General features: G+C 39.3%; 1 protein-coding gene across 3 annotated transcripts in view; it reads left to right on the top strand.

The window, feature by feature from the left end:
* The window catches only part of CSMD3 (CUB and Sushi multiple domains 3), a 1,044,618-nt gene extending 1,034,937 nt beyond the window's left edge, over window positions 1-9,681 (top strand). For all 3 annotated transcript variants that reach the window (XM_061605340.1, XM_061605331.1, XM_061605321.1), the window contains 2 exons: window positions 2,504-2,639; window positions 9,394-9,681. In XM_061605340.1, the coding sequence (XP_061461324.1) occupies window positions 2,504-2,639; window positions 9,394-9,553 (296 nt within the window). In that variant the 3' untranslated portion in view covers window positions 9,554-9,681. The remainder of the gene's footprint in view (window positions 1-2,503; window positions 2,640-9,393) is intronic.
* The last annotated feature ends 10,383 nt before the right edge of the window (window positions 9,682-20,064 follow it).

The raw sequence follows: 20,064 nt of genomic DNA, 5'->3' as shown, positions 1-20,064 counted from the left end.
GTTGTTAACCAAACACTTTTGAGAGTTCCCAGGCTGGTGATGGCCTTCTCTTGCTGTGAGTCTCTAGCAACCGGTATTCAGAAGTGTACTGCCCTCTGTGCATGGATGTTTCATTTCACAGAATCATAGAACTGGAAAGGACCCTGGAGGCCAAAACCCTGCTCAATGCAGAATCTACGGTACAAGATGCAACTACAGCATCCCTAACAGAATTTTTTTGCGTTTCACCTAAAATCTTACTTTGCATTCAAAATCTGACCTCAAATGTTCACATTTCTTTTTTAAAAAGCCTCAGATTTTAGAGGGAGAGGGGGAAGGATATATTCCAATTAGTCAAATTCCCACTAACAGCTCCAAGTCTCTAGTTAGCCTGAATCAGTGTATATTAAAATACCATGACTTAACTGTGTGGTGATTGAGAGAGGATGCTTTTTTAATATCACTTTTGAGGAGGACTCTGGGGAAGGATGTTGTTGAAATTCATACATGTTGATTGTTGCTGTATACCAGTCTCTTTGTTCACCTATCTTTTCTGCCAGATTCCTTGCCGATAAAAAATATTACTACCTACATCCATGATCATATAAAAAAGACAAAAATGTTTGGTAGCTAAAAGAAAATATTAAGCTATAAATTATTGGAGCCCATCTCTGGAGTACTGCAGTATTTTTTCCCCTTAAACAGAAGCTGGTATATCATTAAATGTTTCCACTTCTTAAGCGTTTTCCATTTAAACCAATCTGTACAGTTTTACAAGAGGAATTCGATGCTTGGGCTGTAATCCTTTTTTAAGTACCTTGGTCCCTTTCAAATACAATAATTTTATCTGGAGTCAAAGGTATGTTCATATAGTTCCCAAGGATAATCAATTTCTCATTTTTATTGTCAATAAGAAGGGAAGGAAATAACTTCTCAAATATATGCGGAGGCAATTTATTTAGTCTTGCAAAAACTAAAGAACTAGGTTGGACACTTCTTTGTGTTAAAGGTATTTCTACACCAGCTTGTGTGTGTTTGATCCATCCTTAAAAAGGCAAAGAAAAAAAGTGAGAGGAGAGGATCTTACTGCATCTTATCCCATTTCCTGTCCCTCTTTCAGATTAGTGCTTTAGTTCCTGATTGCTTCCCATTTACTAACATTTCAAAACTAGTCAGTAGTGTCCCATACATTTAGAATGTTTTCCTTATTTATTTATTTTTTAAAGAAAAGTACTTTCTCTGCACTTCTGTACACTTTTTCATGCTTGGCTGTTTTATGATCAAGTGGTTCATACATTTTATGTAAATAAAATAAATGTATGGGGTAGTTGCACTGATGTGATTAAAATTAGCCTTAACCACATGAAGAGTCGTTCACATAAAGCAGAGGTGGTTAACTTTACTTTAATCATTTATTAAGGTCACAGACCAAAAGATTAAAATCAGTATAAAAAGCCACAAAAATTAAAATACATATAAAACACAACTGCTAATAATTATTGCAAACCAAATAAATACAAATTAAGTAGTTCCTTAGTCAGAAGGCTGGTAGCATTTTTCCTAATTTGCATTGTAATAAAAAACAACTTTGCAACACTTTTGGTAACCGAAGGTGACACATCCCTTAAACAGATCAATACCAAATTTGCAGAAATACTCCTAGGCAAAGTAGTTAATAGAGGGAAAATAAGCTTTTTTCTGCATTCATTGCACAAATTGCAAGACAGTTGAACATGTTCAACAGATTCCGTTACACCAGCTATGCAAAGACATGTCCGTTCACTGATTGGGATCTTAAGGTGATTTACTTGTGGCTTTCCAGATGTTGTTGGGCTCTACTTCCCATCAGCCACAGCCAAGATAACCAGTGATCAGGGATTATGAGAGTTGTAGTGCAGCAACATCCGGAGGGCCAAAGGGTATACCACATGGTTCTTTGCATCAAACAGTTACATTGTGAGAGGTGACCCATATATGACTGCATGTACAAAGGAGACCTTAATGAGTGTTTGATCACTGTATGCTACACCTTGATACAGTGAAGAAACAGTCATGTTTCAGTTGAGCTAGTCTAGCGTTTCCCAACTAGTGGGCCACCAGATATTGTTGGACCACAATTCCCATCTTTCCTGACCATTGGCAGTGCTGGCTGAGGCTGATGGGAGTTGTGGTCCAACAACATCTGGTGGCCCACTAGTTGGGAAAGGCTGAGCTAGTCAGTTTGCACATGACTGTTCTTAAGAGCCCGTTACAGTAAATAGCCTGTGCAATGACAGATTCAGGTATTTCTTTCACGTAGTTGGGAAGAGGAGCTCCATGTTTGTGGCAGAATCTGGTGTTTGTACCTAGGACTCTTAACAAAAGTCTCCTAACTATTGTAGAACTCTTGACCATCTAATATGACATGTACTGATTTTTTTCACTTATTGTTTAGTTTTGTTTTACACCACAGTGTTGTGATTTTTCAAATGAGAAGCGTAACAGGAGGTAACAGAAATAACTTTCTCTGTGTGTGTTCTTCCAGGACTCAACACTTCTGAAGGCGCAAATTCATCAAACCAACCACATGGTACAAACAGCAGTTCTGTGGCCATTGCTATTCTCGTGCCTTTCTTTGCCCTTATATTAGCAGGATTTGGGTTTTACCTTTATAAGCAAAGGTAGGTATGAACATAAACCTAAGGAGGTGTATGTGTGAGTGTGTACAAGAAGTTTGGAGGTGGATGTTTAAGGCAGATTCCTCTATGTAGGTCTCAAAACTTACCTGGATAAAGAGAAGGTGACTAAGAGGGGAAAATGGGTAAGGAATATGTTGATAAAGCTATTCTGCTGTAGAGGTTTTTATTGTAATGGTCCTCTGAACTCTGCATTTGTTTAAATGTCGTCTTACACCATTTCAAGACAAGACTTGTCTCTGGTCTATTGTTCTCTTACACTTACCAATGACATCACCTCCAGCCAGGGGAAGAGAAAAATCCTGCCCCATTTAGCCCACCTGCATCTACAGCTTGCCATTTGTATGGCAACCAGATGCCTAACTCTTCAGTCATGCAAAGGGATGCTTAACAGACATGGCTAGAACCATTACCTTAACAAAGAGTCTGGTTGGACCACTTCAGTGGTCTCTTTTTCTACAGAATCCTACCTTTCAAACATGAAGCCACAGGCTTGGAGGGGACCCCAAGATGACTTCTAGAGATTCCAGACAACTCCCGCCACCCTGTAGCAATATTTTGCTGTTAATGTGAGCTGCTTTACATTTGAAAGCAAATCCATATGAATGTTCCCTCCCCCTTTTACAACAGCTCAACAGTTTTAGCAATTTTCTTGGATGGTAGAGGTTACGTTAAGCACAATTGTGGTCAGGTCTGTGGAGATCTGAGGGACCATTTTATATATGAACACAATGAATCTTGCATGTTTAGATCTGCTTACCTGTCAGTCAGGCAGGAAAAGGTACCACACACACACAGTTCTCCCAGACTCACTCAGCCTGGGTTTAGAATCAACACCCCTTTGTGAGAAGTCAGCAATCAGAACAATGTAAATTAGTGATCCCCATTAACAAAGAGGGTAGCACTCATGAGATCTACCATCTTAGATGGTTAGAAAAAGCCATTGTATGTTTGGACCAGGATTCACAGTAAGTATTGATGAGAAACAGAAAGATTCCAAAATGCCCTATAAGGCATTTGTGATCTATAATTATTTTAAATGGTTTAATATTTTAATTGTATATTATCTGAGGTGTGAATCACCCAGAGGACTTTGGGCAATCAACAAATGTTTTCAGTGAATGAATAAATAATTTCTTTAAGGTTCTAATTAAATGGATATTTAGAAATAATGGACAAAAGGTACCTCAGAATGTTGTTTTAAAAATGTGATTTTTTAATACAGCATGATTAAAATAGGAATGCTACAACTAATTTAAAGTTATTTAGTTATGCTTTGTTAGCATGAAGGGCTCATTACATCTAGAGCTCTCAGCAAAATTCTGCTTGTGGACAGAACTGCTCTCGTTAGGGTCAGATTGGGAGGGGACACATATTTGGGCACATTTTTTTGTGGTGAGACCCAATCTCAAAACCTTACTATTCCTACCCTACCAGAGAAAAGGCCTTGAGAGAACCAAGAAAATAGCAATATTTGCCTTGGATGATTTGGCCATCCTCAATATTATCATTCAATTGAATTATTAAATGCCTGTAAACACCATTCTATTAAAGATAAATTAAGAGCTCCCTTGAAAAACATCCAATGTAGTACATAAGTACTAACCTCATTTTAGAACTGTCAGGGATGCTTGATAGGTAAGGTTATTGTCCTACATTATACCTTTACTTGCTCTATTTAAATTATTGTTGTAAATTATTCTCTCTAAGAGAGAAACAAGGTTATTCAAATTTCTTGGCATCACAGGACATCACAGGCAATAAAAAGGAGCTGCTGCGTACTTTGCATATTGCCTATATTTTGTTTTTGACATTTACAGTATTGTGGCTCATATTTCTGATACAATTTATTTTACAACCCACACTGTTTACCAGGTTGTAAGTGCTTAGAAGAGTAAGAGGTTTTATTATGGAGAGTTGTTTCAAAGCTGTCATTGACAATTCACCCATTATTGGGTTATGTTGACCATTGTAGACTTATTTCAGAGATTCATCCTGTTGTCCTCAGTTGAATGACAGCTTTGTACAAAATATTTAAGAGCAACATAATGGACCTTTGGTTGATCTTAATTAATTTGAAGTTCTGTTCTGTGTGAACACTTTTTTCCTACTCAAGGTGGAAGGATAGTGATGTGAGTAGAGCAAAGCTAAATGCTCACTATTCTTAGTTTTCACATGGAAATGTGCAGTGGGTACCCTTCTCTTCAACAGCAAATTGCATGAAACTTAAAAGGCAAGCTATGCCTTTTATCCAAGCCCTAGATCAGCCTTCCTGAACCTGATGCCCTCCAGATATTTGGATTACAAACATCAGCATTAACTATCATAGCTAATGATCAAGAGTCATGAAGATTGAGTCAAAACATCTGGAGGGCACCAGGTTATGGAAGACTGTCCTAGTAGATGCTACTCACAAGTTAAATTAAGCTGTGCAAATCCCTCCCCCCCCCCACAGCAGACTTTTAATGATTTGGAGAATGGTGCGGTCTCTGAGGTTGTCTGTTGTAGCCTGACCCACTAAGCTAAAGCTTAGACAGAATCTCTTAATACACTCTCTGTAAGCCTTTCTACCAGCCCATCTGAGTATAGATATGGCTAGGAATAGGAGACAAATTTTCTAGATCCATTCCAATCAGGATTCAGGCCTGGGTTTGGTACAGAAACTGCCTTGGTCACCCTGTACGATGACCTGTGTCGGGAGACAGACGGGGAGTGTGACTCTGTTGGTTCTCCTTGATCTTTCAGCGTCTTTCAGTACCATAAATCATGGTATCCTTCTGGGGTGATGGACCATTTTGGGTATTGGGGGCACCACATTGTGGTGGTTCCATTCTTACTTGGATGGCTGGCTCCAGAAGGTGGTTCTTGGGGAGCATTGCTCAACTCCATGGACTCTCCAGTATGGGGCCCCACAGGGTCGGTTCTGTCTCCCATGTTGTTTAATGTTTACACAAAACTTCTGAATGGGGTCATGCAGAGTTTGGGGTTGCATTCTAATCAATATGCTGATGACATACAGCTCTATTTCTCCTTTTCATCTTCTGGAGGTGAGGCAATGGATGTGCTGAAGGAGTGGGTTCATAGTTTGGGGGTTCTCCTGGATCCACTGCTGTTGCTTGAGGCACAGGTGGCCTTAGATGCATGGAGTGTGTTCCATCAGCTTAGGCTGGTGGCCCAGCTGTGACCCTATTTGGACAGGAATAACCTGGCTACAGTTATCTATTCTTTGGTAACCTCCCAAGCCCAATTCAAACTGCTGGTTTTGACCTATAAAACTCTTTATGGCTCAGAACCCCAGTATCTTCTGGAACGCCTCTCCTGATATAAACCTACCCGAACCCTTAGATCTTCCTCTGAGGCCCTTCTCCAGGTCCCACTTTGAGGGAAGATCGGAGGGTGGTGACAAGGGAGAGGGCCTTTTCAGTTCTGCTCCCCACCTATGGAATACATACACCTGGTGCCGTCACAGACTTCTTTTTGGCCCTAGGTAAAGACATCTTTTCTTCCAGGCATTTGATAGATTGAGATAAAGTTTTGTTTTTAATATGCTGCCAAACCTTCCTGTGGCTATGTGGGAGTGGCATTGCTATTGTTTTGTTGTTGTTTGTTGTTATGTTTTTATAGTTTGTTTCATTTGTTTTGTTTTAACATTGTATAAGTCGCTTGGGGACCTTCAGGTATCAAACGACTAATAAAAAAAGACAAATAAATTTAATAACTATAATAATAGGAATAGGACTAAGGAAGAGCTGTTACATGGGCTGGGAGTAGAGTTACCAGGTCTCCAGCTTTTGGCCGGAGTCTCTGGTTTTAGGGGGCCCCTCCGGCTCTCCAGCTAACACCCCTTAATCTCTGGACTCTCAGCTTCAATTTAAAAAAAATTAAGTTTCTAAGTGGTCTGGTTCCCGAGATATACACCAAAACATCAGCTGCCCCCCGCGACTGTTTAATCTATTTAACTGATACGACACTGAAGTTGGTTCCTAGTTCCCAGTTCCTTATTTGCTTGAAAGTTCAAAACACTAAAAAAGAAGAAGAGTTGACAACTACAGCAACTTCAAACCAAACTTAACATGTCTCTGAACCCCAAAATATATGTTGGGGTACCCTGTATGATATATCACTATGAACAGGGGACTCTCCCTGTCAAGAACAATACATTTATGCAATCAAAATCATCAGGCTTCTGATATTATCATAAATACATAAAGATGTCATAAAATCATAAAAAATAAGTAACTGGGGGTGCCCACCCCAAACTCCGCTCTGGGACAGGACAAATCATATACCCCAGGAAAGGGGAGGGTGTCCTCTACGAGATGCCACTGTGTCCCACCTGGCCCAGAGCTTCTGCTGCGCGCAGGGCACGGAGGAGGGCATCTATGCAAAATCAAAGCAGACCAAAACATACAGGAAAAAATAAGTAACTGGGGGTGCACACCCCAAAATCTGCTCTGGGCCAGGACAAATCATACACCCCATGAAAGGGGAGGATGTCCTCTATGAGATGCCACTGTGTCCCACCTCACCCAGAGCTTCTGCTGGGCGCAGGGGAAGGATGAGGGCATCTATGCAGACAGAAAGGGTAGAGAATCTTCTTACTCTTACTCATTTCTCAGACCTCTTTCTGAAGTGAAGGGTCAAATCTGTAAAGAGGTTTGGAGCAGCCACATTAAAAGATAAGGGCAGGGCATTCCAGGCAGGGGGTTGCCAACCCGGCTTGGATATGGATGTCTTTGCAGAGGATCCCTAGTCAAACTTTACCAACAGCACAATCCAAACTATATCTACCTGGAAGTAAGTCCTGTTGAGTTCTATGGGGGCTTAGTCCCTTAGTATGTGTGTTTAGAATTGCAGCCTTCAGGGCAGGGCTGGATTAAGCTGAGGAGGGCCCCTAGGCTGATTGGTGTTTGGGGGGCCCTATCCCCATGCTCCACCTACCTTTCTGTTGTTTTTTGCGGTGCACGCAGGTTTGCCATCAATCAAGATGGCAGCTGAGGTTTTCCTAAGGAGCTGAAGCATCTGCCGCCATCTTTGTTGATGGCAGCAGTGCACACATGTAGCACGCATGCGTGCCATCAGCCAAGATGGTGGCAGAGGCTTCAGCCCCTTAAGGAAACCTTGGCTGCCATCTTTATTGATGGCAAATCTGCGCGCTGCAAAAAAAATGGAAAGGTAGGTAAAGCGGGGGGATGGCGGTCCGTGGAGGCTTCCGCAGATCGCAGAAGGAGAGCGGAGGGCCCCCTGTAGCTCCAGGGGCCCTCAGGGCAGTGCCCCACAGGCCCCCAAGAGCTCTGGGCCCCTAGGCTTCAGCCTACTAAGCCTAATGGATAATCCGGCCCTGCTTCAGGGGCATCCATCTTTACTCCCAAATGCTCCCATCTAACATCTCCACAACACTAGGCTCCTTTCTTCCTACAGTGGCCTTCTGGTGACTGGCCTGGCCTGAAGGCACTTAAACCCTTCTTGCCAAAAGCGAGTAGGCTAGATTAAATGTTCCCTAACCAGGCTCCATCTTTTAGCTAAGATATCTAGCTTAATTTCCAGTCAGATATTTTTTTAATTGTACGCTCCAAGCAACTGTGATTGATGCTTAATGTATCATGCTTAATGACATCACTCGGGCCTGCCCCGTGACATCACTCGGGCCCACCCCTAAAATCTCAGGTTTTCGGATGCTTCTGACCTGGCAACCCTAGCTGGGAGTGAGGGCTTGCAGAGTGTAGAAAAGGGACTCTGCCTAAGCTTTTGGCCATCCAAGATCAGAAATAGTCCAACCTTTTGCCTAATCACTCCAGAGCTTTGCTGAACTGTGCCTTGTGGGCCGACTCTGTGACAGCTGGTTTCCCAGAAGCCTAAAAAAGAACAGCCACTGACCACTTTTGCACATGCTCTTCCAGCAACTTCGACTCAAAACAAAAAACAGATGAAATTTTGACAGAATGAAAAACACATCACAGAATGAACCTACTTTTCGATAAGTAAGCCTCATGTACTTTGTGCAGGGCGCCAGTGTGAGGCGGAGTGTGGCCCCAGACAGCAACAGGTGGAGGGATTCCTCTTCCTACCCTCATTTTGGATCTCATAGGACTGCCTGTGATCCTGGGCAGTTCCACAAGGGCACAAGAGGGGGCCGGAACAGGCCTTTAATAGACTTTGGCCTGCTTGCCGCCAGTCTTTTTCTTTTCATGCCGGCTTTTTGCTTCCTTAAATCAATAAAGTTGTGGCCTGTTTTCACCCATAAACATTGTTGGCTGTCTTATTTCTGTTGCTGATGGGGGGGGGGACACACCTGCCTCACAATGATAGCAAAAACAAAGCTGTTATAGCTCAGGGTTAATAGGACGCCTGGGCACACATGCTCCTCTTTTAAGCCAAGGAGAATAAATCTGTCCTGGGACACCTGAGAAGGCCAATGAACCCACTGGGGAAGGCTCATAGTTCAGTGGAAGAGCATTTGCTTTGCATACAGAAGGTCCCAGGGTAGATGGACCAATGCTCTCACTTGGTATAATGCAGCTCCTTATGTTCACTTATGTGTTGTGTCTGCTTGTGTTGATTTATGTTATTGTTATTAGTATTACTGTAATGCACATTTATAAACATTGTCACACCCTGAGGCTCTCATTAAATTTATATTGTGCTGTATTTTAACTGTAGTTTCTCACTTTGGACCCCTTGCCTTGAAAAGCAACCTATGTTTTCAGCACATAAACCATGTTGTTTTCTTCCTCCTCAGAACTGCACCTAAAACACAGTATACAGGATGCTCTGTACATGAAAATAACAATGGGCAAGCGGCTTTTGAAAACCCCATGTATGACACCAATGCAAAGTCCGTCGAGGGGAAGGCTGTACGATTTGATCCCAACTTGAACACAGTCTGCACAATGGTATAACATTGCAACAGCTTGACTTCAGTGATTCGAAAATTGAAAGACCACACAGTGCACACATCGTTCACTGTTTTAAGACAGAAACAAAAAACATGAAATTAAAGCACACTTTTCAGGATTTCTGGGGTCACCTTCTCCTGAGGATGAGACAGAGAGACAAGAGTGGATTTCGTTTTTCTTTTCCTTTTCATAAACTGAATATATATATATATATATATATATATATATATATATTGACTTCATGGTTACTATGGAGTGTTTTACGGGAAAATGTGCTGCACTCTATGAGTGTTTACTCACGGTTTATTTGCTTTTTTTAAAAAAGGAGATTATTCTAAAATAAAAAATAAAAAAATAAAAATAAAACATATTTGCATATATTGGAGGAGCATCCACTATCAGTACTTCTGTGCTTTATAAACTATGCTAGAGGGACTTGGTTTAAAAGAACAAAACAAACAATATATGGTAGAAATGAAGAGTTATATTTGCAGGAAAGAGCAAGAGTCATAAACTACATCATTCCCCCATCAGAATCTGGTCCCATCCTCTCAATTATCGTTTGTCTTTAAAAAATATTATGTTCACTCGCACACACTCTCAATCCACACCTCTGAATTTCTAAGATTATGTCATAGACATTAATGGGCTTAAGCTTGCAAGTACAACCTATTATTTCTGTGCCACGGTGGGATAATTAAGTGTCAGGTTCTCAGGTTCTTTTATTTCATGAATTTAAGTTCCCTGCCCCATTTCTGCCTTCATTGTTTTCTTCCTGCTAACATCTCCTGCAGCAGTTGGCTATGAGGAGCTGTTGCATTTTTCTTTCCCCTTCACAGTCTGACATTTCCTTTCCCACTGGCCACCAGTCTGACAGCAGTATGAAAATATTTGGGACATGCTGTACTACTTATTAGTTGTGTTTTATAATTCTGCAGTACTCTTTGTTTCTGAGGACTATTAGCAAAAATTTCCATTTAACATAGTTGTTACCCTAGTAGTTCCAGTTTCTCCTTGTTTAAATTTTCACATAAGAATGACAGATTATAACACCGCATACCTAGATGATACAGGATATTAAGCATTACATTTCAGATCCTATGCCATCATACGTGTCATCAGTGTTACAGGTCCTGCTTCCACACTATCTTAAATGCCAAGCACAGGGTCAGTATGATCAAAGGCAAGTACAGCTGCAGTGACTACAATATGCACTTTGATCCATTAATGCCTTTATTGTTTTGATGTACCAAAGGAGCTATAGGGAATAGGTCTTCCCTATATTCCTAATTGGGAATAGGTCTTCCCTATTTATTCCAGTAAAGGCAGGCACAATTATGTGCACCAAGGGATATGTGAATATTATTCTTCCTACTGAAGCAAAAGGGAAACCTTATAGGAGCAGAATACACAGGTCTCTGAATTAGGACTTTAATCTAGAATAGTTCCATACTGTTCATTGGGATTATTCTACAGTGTATTATTTTAGGAATGCACCCAGCCTAATCTTAAACAGTTGCTTGATTTATTATGATTTTAGACTCACTCCCATGGCAAAAGTCAAGATTGGTCTCTATCAATTGTTAATACAAGAACCAGACACGGTTCTCGTATATTAGACCTACCCATCTGATTCACAGGTAACTATGAATTTATTGATATCTGTTAAAAAGTTTAAAATTCTTGCCATGGAAGAAGATTAAAATTACAAAGTTTGTTTCATTATAATGTGCTGTGCCAAGAAATAATTGATTTGTGTGGGTGTACTGAATGCCAAAGTCGTGCCAGGCATTTCTGTAGCTACAAATGGTTATGCCAGCACAAATGTTTCAAATAAAGATTATGTGGCCCAATTCACAACCCAGTTAACCAAAAATACTGGGATTAAAATTGAATTGGCCCTGTAGATTGTGTGATTTCAGGTTCCTTGTCATAATTAAATAGCAGTGCATTTTCCACTGAATTCAAGAGTCTTTCATTTGAGTTCCAACAAATCCTGTCTCATCTTAACTTGGGAAGTTTATTTGGTTTTGTAATATAAATCAATATTTATGTTTCCAAAATAAATCCAATTCAGCTGCAATTTGCCCTATTGCAACACTACAATGTAAATTAAGGGTACAGAAAGCAAAATAACCAGTTTCTTAAAATCCTACTTTCTTTTAAGTCAGGTTTAAATCATCATAGACCCATTTCACTCTCATATAAAGGAATACCATTTTAGTTTTGATTATAGTTTGTAACTGAATTATGTAATGACAGCCTGAGTAATTCCCGTGTCATGGTTCATTGTCTTCCTTGTATAGCATGAAATCATTTGGAATCATCAATGCTGTACATTAGCTAGTGTAAATTATTTGGTAATACTGTCTTTTCCCAGACATGAATAACTCTGTGAAAATCAAAGTTTTTATTAACATTATGGAGAGTGCCTACAACCCCCACACCCCTCCAGTATTGTACCCAGGACTACTGCTTGGATATCTGTGGTGTTTGATGAATTTCTTATGCATTATTTTACAACCTTTTTGTTTTGAGAACTCATACAGTTTTGTCCAGAAACTGTCTTCTACTAAAAGAATGCCATGTTATACCATCACTTTGTTATTTATTCTTGTTTAGTCAAATGATTGCAATAATGATGATTCATTCATTTATGTTAAGGTTAATACATATGAGATCTCGTTTGAAATCTTGTTTCTTCTGCAACTGGCTACTCCTCTTATATTAATGCATACACTTTTGTAAAGAAGTCTATTTTTATGAAAAAAAGGGATTTGTAAAAGTATGATGTAAATTTTCAGTGCAATGTAAACAAAATAAAAATGGATAATTGCTTTTGTAACACTGAGTATCCTTTACAAGAGAAGATTTAGAATTATTCTAGATGTGGTGGCTAGCAAATAATCAAAATCTGCCTGTAAATTCAACTGTTTTTCAGGAGTTTCATATTACACTATTAGATTTTTTCCCCTTGTCATAAAGTAGTATATTAAAAGACAGTCTGCAAAGACTTAAATTACTTTTGAAAACTGGAAATGAACCTAGAATGCAAACATATTCTTTATTGTACAACCTTTAAGCCAAAGAAGCAGGTTTTGTGCATTTTAGCTCATTATAAATATGAACTAATAATAAACTATCTGCCTCATGTTTCTAAATAATGTTGTGAATTTAGAGCCATATACAGCTTTCCTTAGAGCCACAGGTATTTGTTACTACTTGAATTGTCAGTAAACTATCCCTCAAATGGAAATTTGTTAACTGAAAAAGATTTTTAAGAACATTTTAGCAGTGCATGATTCATTCCCACTTTAACCATACCACTAATCCAATTATTATTATTATTATTATTATTGGTTAGTGTGGTCTTACATTCTAACAGCTTATGATCACTCCTGATGAGCAAAGAGTGTCCTTCCCCCTTCAGTCACCTTCAAGAGTTTACTATTCATTTGCTTTGCAAATAGGGCATAGGATGGGATCTTTGCTTTCCAAAGCATTAACAGATTTCAGAAACCATGGTAGTGTTCCCAAGCTGCCAGTAATGCCGCCTGGGCTCCTGCTGGGAGGAAGGGCAGAATATAAATCAAATAATAAATAAATAAAATAATGTCATAATATGTGAAATTATTCTTGGTGATTAGAATGAGTGAGGGCATGTTATTCAGTGAGGGCATATTATTCAGTGATACATAGGGACTCATCTGGCTAGAAGTCATAATCCTTAACCCTAATCCAGAATAATTTTTGTAATCCTAGAAACATTGTAATAATGTAGCTATGAAGATATGGTAGTGTAACTATGCCAGGGTGATGATGATGTCATGGTATACCAGGTTAGTGTTACATCCATGAGCTTTCTCTGCTCTCATCCAGTGTATTCACAAGGAGATCAGAAACATCTGCTTCTATTTTCAGGTAATCACAGTTTGTCCTTTCATCCAAATCAAGTTAGTTCTAAGGTTTATCCAAACAACCAAGATCAGAAACCACAGTTTGAGCTTCACTTGTTCAAACAAACAAACCATAGTTGAAACCAGGAGTAGGCAACTGTAGCTTGAGAGCTGTGTGCAATCCTTGGCCTAATTTCATGCAAGTCCAATCCTGGCATGCATTATTGGAAGCTCATCCTTCCAATCTTGCAGATGCGCTCAAGTAGGAGAGGAAGGGAAAAGTGCACAAGTCCAAGGCCCATTCAGTTAGCACCATTCCTAATTCGAGACAGTGAGCGAGACATTCTCCGATGTTCAAATCGGAGAAAAGTAAAATAAGATTTAAAAGATTTCTACTCTCAATCAACTCCTTTGAAATGTGGTGTTGGAGGAGACCTTTGCGGATACCATGGACTGCAAAAAAAGACAAATAATTGGGGGTTAGAACAAATTAAACCAGAACTATCACTAGAAGCTAAAATGATGAAACTGAGGTTATCATACTTTGGACACATCATGAGAAGACCTGATTCACTAGAAAAGACAATAATGCTTGGAAAAACAGAAGGGAGTAGAAAAAGTGGAAGGCCAAACAAGAGATGGATTGATTCCATAAAGGAAGCCACAGACCTGAACTTACAAGATCTGAATAGGGTGGTTTGTGACAGATGCTCTTGGAGGTCACTGATTCATAGGGTCGCCATAAGTCGCAGTCGACTTGGAGGTACATAACAACAAAACTACTCTCAAAATCATTATCACTCATAACTCTTGCATCTAAGGTGTCCATACATCATCATAGGAAACTGCTGTAAGCCAGGACCTTGATTTATCTAGCCTAGTATTGTTATCGCACTGACTGGCAGCAGCTCTCCAGGTTTCAGGCAGGGGTCTCCCAACTGCAAGTGCCAGAGATTAAAGCTTAGGACCTTTTGCATACATACTCTACCACTAAGCTACGGTCCTTTTCCCTGTATTGTAATGCAACCAAGGTCAGCTGGAACAGAGTTGAGCTGTTTTAACTGGATTCCCAAAAGGCACTGGTTCAAAGGAGTTGTGCCTCTTAAAAGAGGTAGAGGAGAGGAATGTTTCCACAATTTAACTGATAATGATGAAAGTAATAATATTTCATCATGTAAGCACCCAAAATAGAAAGGAGGGTGTTCTTAAAAAAGACCAAAAAGTAATCATTCTCAAAGTAGTTAAGATCATTTCATCAAGAAATGGGTTCTAGAACTATACATTTCATTGTTTTAAATTGCAGTGCAGTTAGCATGTATTGATTTATAATTGCAGCAAGATCTTTTGCAGATAACTGGGGGAGTCAGAACACCTGGTACTCAGTGCTAAAAGATTATGTAGCTGAAGGATGAATTTTAAGTACTATTAAGTTCATTTTAATGAGGTATAATTGTCTATAAAAGAGTGTATTTTTATTACACAGAAAAAAAACAGGCCTAGAAAATGCAGGGTTTGTAAAGGTCACCTGGGGGAGTGGAGAAAAAGAAACATCACAACCGTTAAGTGGTTTTTAAAAAAAAAAATGTAATTTTTTCCTCCCAGAATGTTTGAGTGAGACAGTCCAATAAATTGCTGTAAGCATTGTAACCTTTTTCTGCTGAGACTGATAATTGAAAATGTTAGTCAATTCTTCTGAACTGGAATTTTATGCAACTCCTGAATCACAGGCTAAATATGGATTTGCTAACGAGACTGTAAGAACACTTTTCTATGTGTGACAGTACTGACACATGATGGGGCTACTCCCAGGTAACAGACCAGTTTCATGTAAGGAGCTCAAGCAGACTGTCAGTGGCTGCCATGCTTAAAAGCAACAGACATGGACATCCCATAATAAGTTTATTCTCATTTGTAGTCATAGTTTATTTATATGTTGCATTTTCTTTTCAGAGGTCACCTTCACTGTCTTTGAATTTTCAGAAAGTGCTGTGGGTGCCAGTCACAAAATGGCTGTCACAGAGAGGTGGCATAAAAGAAAATGGCCGACTTATCTAAAACAGCAGAAAAATCATTATACAGCCATAGAAGCAACAGCAGTAGTTCCATGCACTCAACTCAACCCCCTTAAACCTCCTTTCTTGCCCAATAGTGGTAAAAGAGAATTCACATACTGGGAAGTGTGGCTTCAATGGCTGTTGTTCCCATGCTACTGCCTGTGAAGTAGACCAAACCATGTGTGTTTTCTCTCTATCAATTATTACTCACTGGAATTGGGTTGGCTGTCAAAGAGAGTTTATAGCAGCCCACAGGGTAGACAGAAAAGAGTAGAGAATCTTCTTACTCCTACTAATTTTTCAAACCTCTTTCTGAAGCGAAGGGTCAAATCTGTATACACATTTGGAGCAGCCATGTTAAAAGGTAGGGGCAGGGCATTCCAGCCAGGGGGTTGCCAACCCTACTTGGATATGAATATCTTTGCAGGGGATCCCTAGTCAAGCTTTACCAACAGCACAATCCAAACTATATCTCCTCAGAAGTCCTATTGAGTTCTATGGGGCTTTGTCCTTTAGTAAGTGTGTTTAGAATTGCAGCCTACAGAGGCATCCATGTTTACTCCTGTGTGCTCCCATCTAACATTTCCACAATACTAGGCTCCTTTCTTCCAGTAATGGCCTTCTGGTGACTTGCCTGGCCTGAGGGCACTTAAACCCTTCTTGCCAGAAGCAAGTAGGCTAGATTAACTGTTCCCTACCCTGACTCCATCTTTTAGCTAAGTCTTCTGTCTTAATTTCCAATCAGAGAAATGTTTTTGTTTGAATGGTATGCTCCAAGCAACTGTGGTTGATGCATAATGTATCATGCTTAATTCCATCACTCAGGCCCACCCCTGTAACATCACTAGAGCTTGCCCCATGACATCACTAGGGCCCACCTCTGAAATCTCAGGATTTTGGATGCTTCTTACCTGGCAACCCTAGCTGGCAACCAAATGTAATGCATACATTTATAGATTTATCTCTAAACAGATGACAAGGGTATTCACCCAACAATAAGCACCAAACATTAAAATATTCAAGATTGTTATAAGGGTGGCCTGTACTTTCTCTACATAGGGCTTCTTCTAGGAGAAAGGGTCAATATAAAAACTAGTAGCAAAAGAGGAAAAGCTACAACTAACAAAACTGAACAGAAGCGGTTCACCTGGTGGGGCCACTATTCTAGCTTCCCAGCAGGTGAATCACTGTTACTTACCAGAAGGGAAGGAGGAGGGAGGTTGGTGTTGTGCAACACTCCGGCAGTAACACTTCAAATGTTGTGACATATTCTAATAGGGGGGTTGCTCCAGCCCCTTGATCATTTTGGTTGCCCCTTTTTTCCAGCTCTACAATATTCTTTGTGAGGTGATGCAGCCAGAACTATTATATATTTATTTATTAAATTTATATATATATATATATATATTTAAAAAAGGTCTGACTAAAATGGGCCTAAGAAAATATTTTCTGTCAGAGAACTCAGTGTGTGTGTGAGGGGGGCGTGAGTGCAATTCTCAGATAAATTCTCTTTTTTATTATTATTTTTTTATCATTAATTTTATTCAAATTTTCAAACAAAACAAAACAAAACAAAAAAGAAACAAATTAAACAATAAAATAAAATGTTGACTTCCGATTTGTTGCAGATCAGTTATAGGACTATGATATATGACAAACCTGTCTCTTAATATATTACAAAATCACTTTCCTCCAGTAGTTATCTTAATTAATCATCAAATCTCATTAACATCACTTTATTCTTTCCGCAAAAAGTCAAAGAGAGGTTTCCACTCCTTGAGAAATATATCCCTCGATTTTTCTTCAAATAAACATGTCAATTAATCCATCTCATCAAGTCTACTAGGACCAGTAATTTCAATAGCCATTTTTCCATTATCAGTATTAATTCCATCTTCCAACTTCCATCCTTGCACCCATAATAATCTTGCTGTCATAGTCATATAGTAAGAGTCTGATGGGAATTTCCTTCATCACAAATATTTCCTTGCCATCAATTCTGAATGTGTTGCTGAAATATTGTTGTAAAGTCATATCTCTATTCCTCTTTTTTACGAACTGCACTAGCACATTTCTTGAGAGTTTTTCCATTGTCACATATCTGGAATTAATTCTATAAATTTTCTCTATTTCAAGTTCCATCAAATCATTCCAGTCCAGAAATTCCATCGAAACATTGATAGCTTTATCTCTGATATCTTCATCAATTTCTCCAGGGACAACGCCGAATTCCAAACAGTAATCTTTATCTCCAGGATCCACAAACTCCAAACATTTTTCCAGTTCCACACTTGATATATCTGTTCCAATCTCCAGGACTTGCATCCTCCCTTCAATTTTTGCCATAAAGTCCAAATCTTTTTCCAATTCCACATTTGATATATCTGATCCAATCTCCAGAATTTGCTCCTTCCCTTTAATTTCTTTTTCATCTTCTATTGCTTGTCCATCTGCTTCTTTTCTCATATAATCCTTTATTTCTTTCAACTCCTGTTTCACTTTACCAAATTCAGTTGCCATCTCTTGTCTACTCTGTCCCAGTTTTTGTTTCATTATCTTAATCTCATCCATTATCTTCTGAAACATATCCAGAGGGGAAAACCCTTCCAGGGGTACATCCAGGGTCTCTACCACTTCTTTGATTGTCATTCTTAAAGCCGGAAAAAAAAACCCTTCAAATTTCCAATATAGCCACAATTCCCAAGCAAAGAGTAATTTGCTTCTTTTTCCAGCAATAAGGGAGTTAATATTCCAGGCCTGTTGACATCTGGCCAGCACAGTTCTTATCTCCCGCACGTCCAAGAATGCAAAACAAATTTGGTTCACAGTGCCGAACAATTAGTAACATACATGAACAGCAGATTCATCTAAAGAAAGTAGTCCAAGAAAAAGTAGCCCCAGACATATATCAATCAAATAATCATCTAAAACAGATTTTCTCTTCGGATAAATTGCCCCTCATCCGTTTTAATCTTTATAGTTTCCAAATTCAGGCCTGCTTTTTGCCATAAAAAATAAGATAAGCTTTTTAAATTTTCTTTCCTCCTCCTTAATTCCTTGTATAAAAGAGAGAAGTGTAACTCACCCAGGTATCTCAATTGCTGATTCCCAAACAAATCTCTTTTACTGTAGTAATTTAAGCCAAATGATAAGATTAGACAGAAGAAAGCTCGCCCGTTGTGGATCGTTTAAAAGAAAAAATGTCTCGCTTTTTTTCAGCCCAGCTTGCTGGAAGTCCTAACTCCGTCCTCGGGTGCTAGGTATGCCTTCCTTTCCCAGGGAATTCCTGATCAATTCCAGCCACCGACAGCCCAACCAAGTTTCTGTGGATAATCTATTCGGTTCACCCTTGCCTGGGAGAACATTTACACCAGTCAAAGTTCCCTTTTGACTGATTTTAAACTGAAAAAAGCTTCCTCTGAGACAGAGCTCATCTCAGAGGCAGCCGCAAGCGGAGCAATCTTCCGGGAAGTTCTCAGATAAATTCTCACATGTTGTAATTGCTAACTCATATCAGTGGCCACAGAAAGAAATAGGAAAAGGGAGGAAGTAAGAATTAGGGGTCAAATCTATTGCTGCCTTCAACAATATTAACATAATATTAAACAGTAATCTGGACCCATAGCTCCACTCAACTTTCTCCACCTGATTAATAGGGAGGCTGAATCAGGGGAGGGAGGCATTTCACCAAATCTTCTCTGGGGATGAAGTTCTCCATTCACGGAGATTCCAAAAAGAAAATTGGCCAGAAAATGACTTTTCTCATCCATTTCAGCTCACCTCTTTAAAAAAACACTTCTCTCTCTCTCGATAGATAGATAGATAGATAGATAGATAGATAGATAGATAGATAGATAGATAGATAGATAGATAGATAGATAGATAGATAGATAGATAGATAGATAGATATAGACAGGCAGACAGAATGGAAGGCCTTTAAAGCAAGTAACATGTTATAGCACATCTCACCACCTCCCCCTGAAAAGTAGCACATTTCCTGGAAGTGCAGAATGTTACTTATGAAATCTCCAAATGAAGAGTGAACTCTGTCTTGAGAAGGGAAGAAAGAAGCAAATGTTAAGTGGGGGAAGCAGAACCTAATGGAGAATGTGTTGCTTATTGTCTTTGAATCCCCTCTATTGTGTGCTCACTGCCACCCACTTCCAGACACTTTTAATGAGAGACATGGATGTGAAGAGAGACAGAGAGCGGCACAAGGAGTTCTTTCTCCTTAATCACAGAGCTGTTGTCCTCACCGCCTGATCTTTGTGATGACCAATGGTTTCTAACAAATACATTTGACTGACTAATTGATAAGTCATGTGATTATTTGTGAGCCTTGATTGATTTACAACTCGGGAAATTACTGTGACAGGAACTCTAATTGCTGTTTGATACAGTACTGCTATTTTTAAAAAATTACTTGTATTTGCTTTTTATTGTCGTGAATGTCTTATATGAATTGTGTATGTGCATTTTAATCTGCAAACCACCCTCGGGGTCCTTTTGGGGCTGAAAAGTGGGACCGAAATATATTTACCAAAATAAATTAAATAACGGTAAA

This window comes from Rhineura floridana, chromosome 1 (assembly GCF_030035675.1).
Source record: "Rhineura floridana isolate rRhiFlo1 chromosome 1, rRhiFlo1.hap2, whole genome shotgun sequence".
Taxonomy (NCBI): Eukaryota; Metazoa; Chordata; class Lepidosauria; order Squamata; family Rhineuridae; genus Rhineura; species Rhineura floridana.
This window is presented reverse-complemented; position numbering and strand designations above follow the sequence as displayed.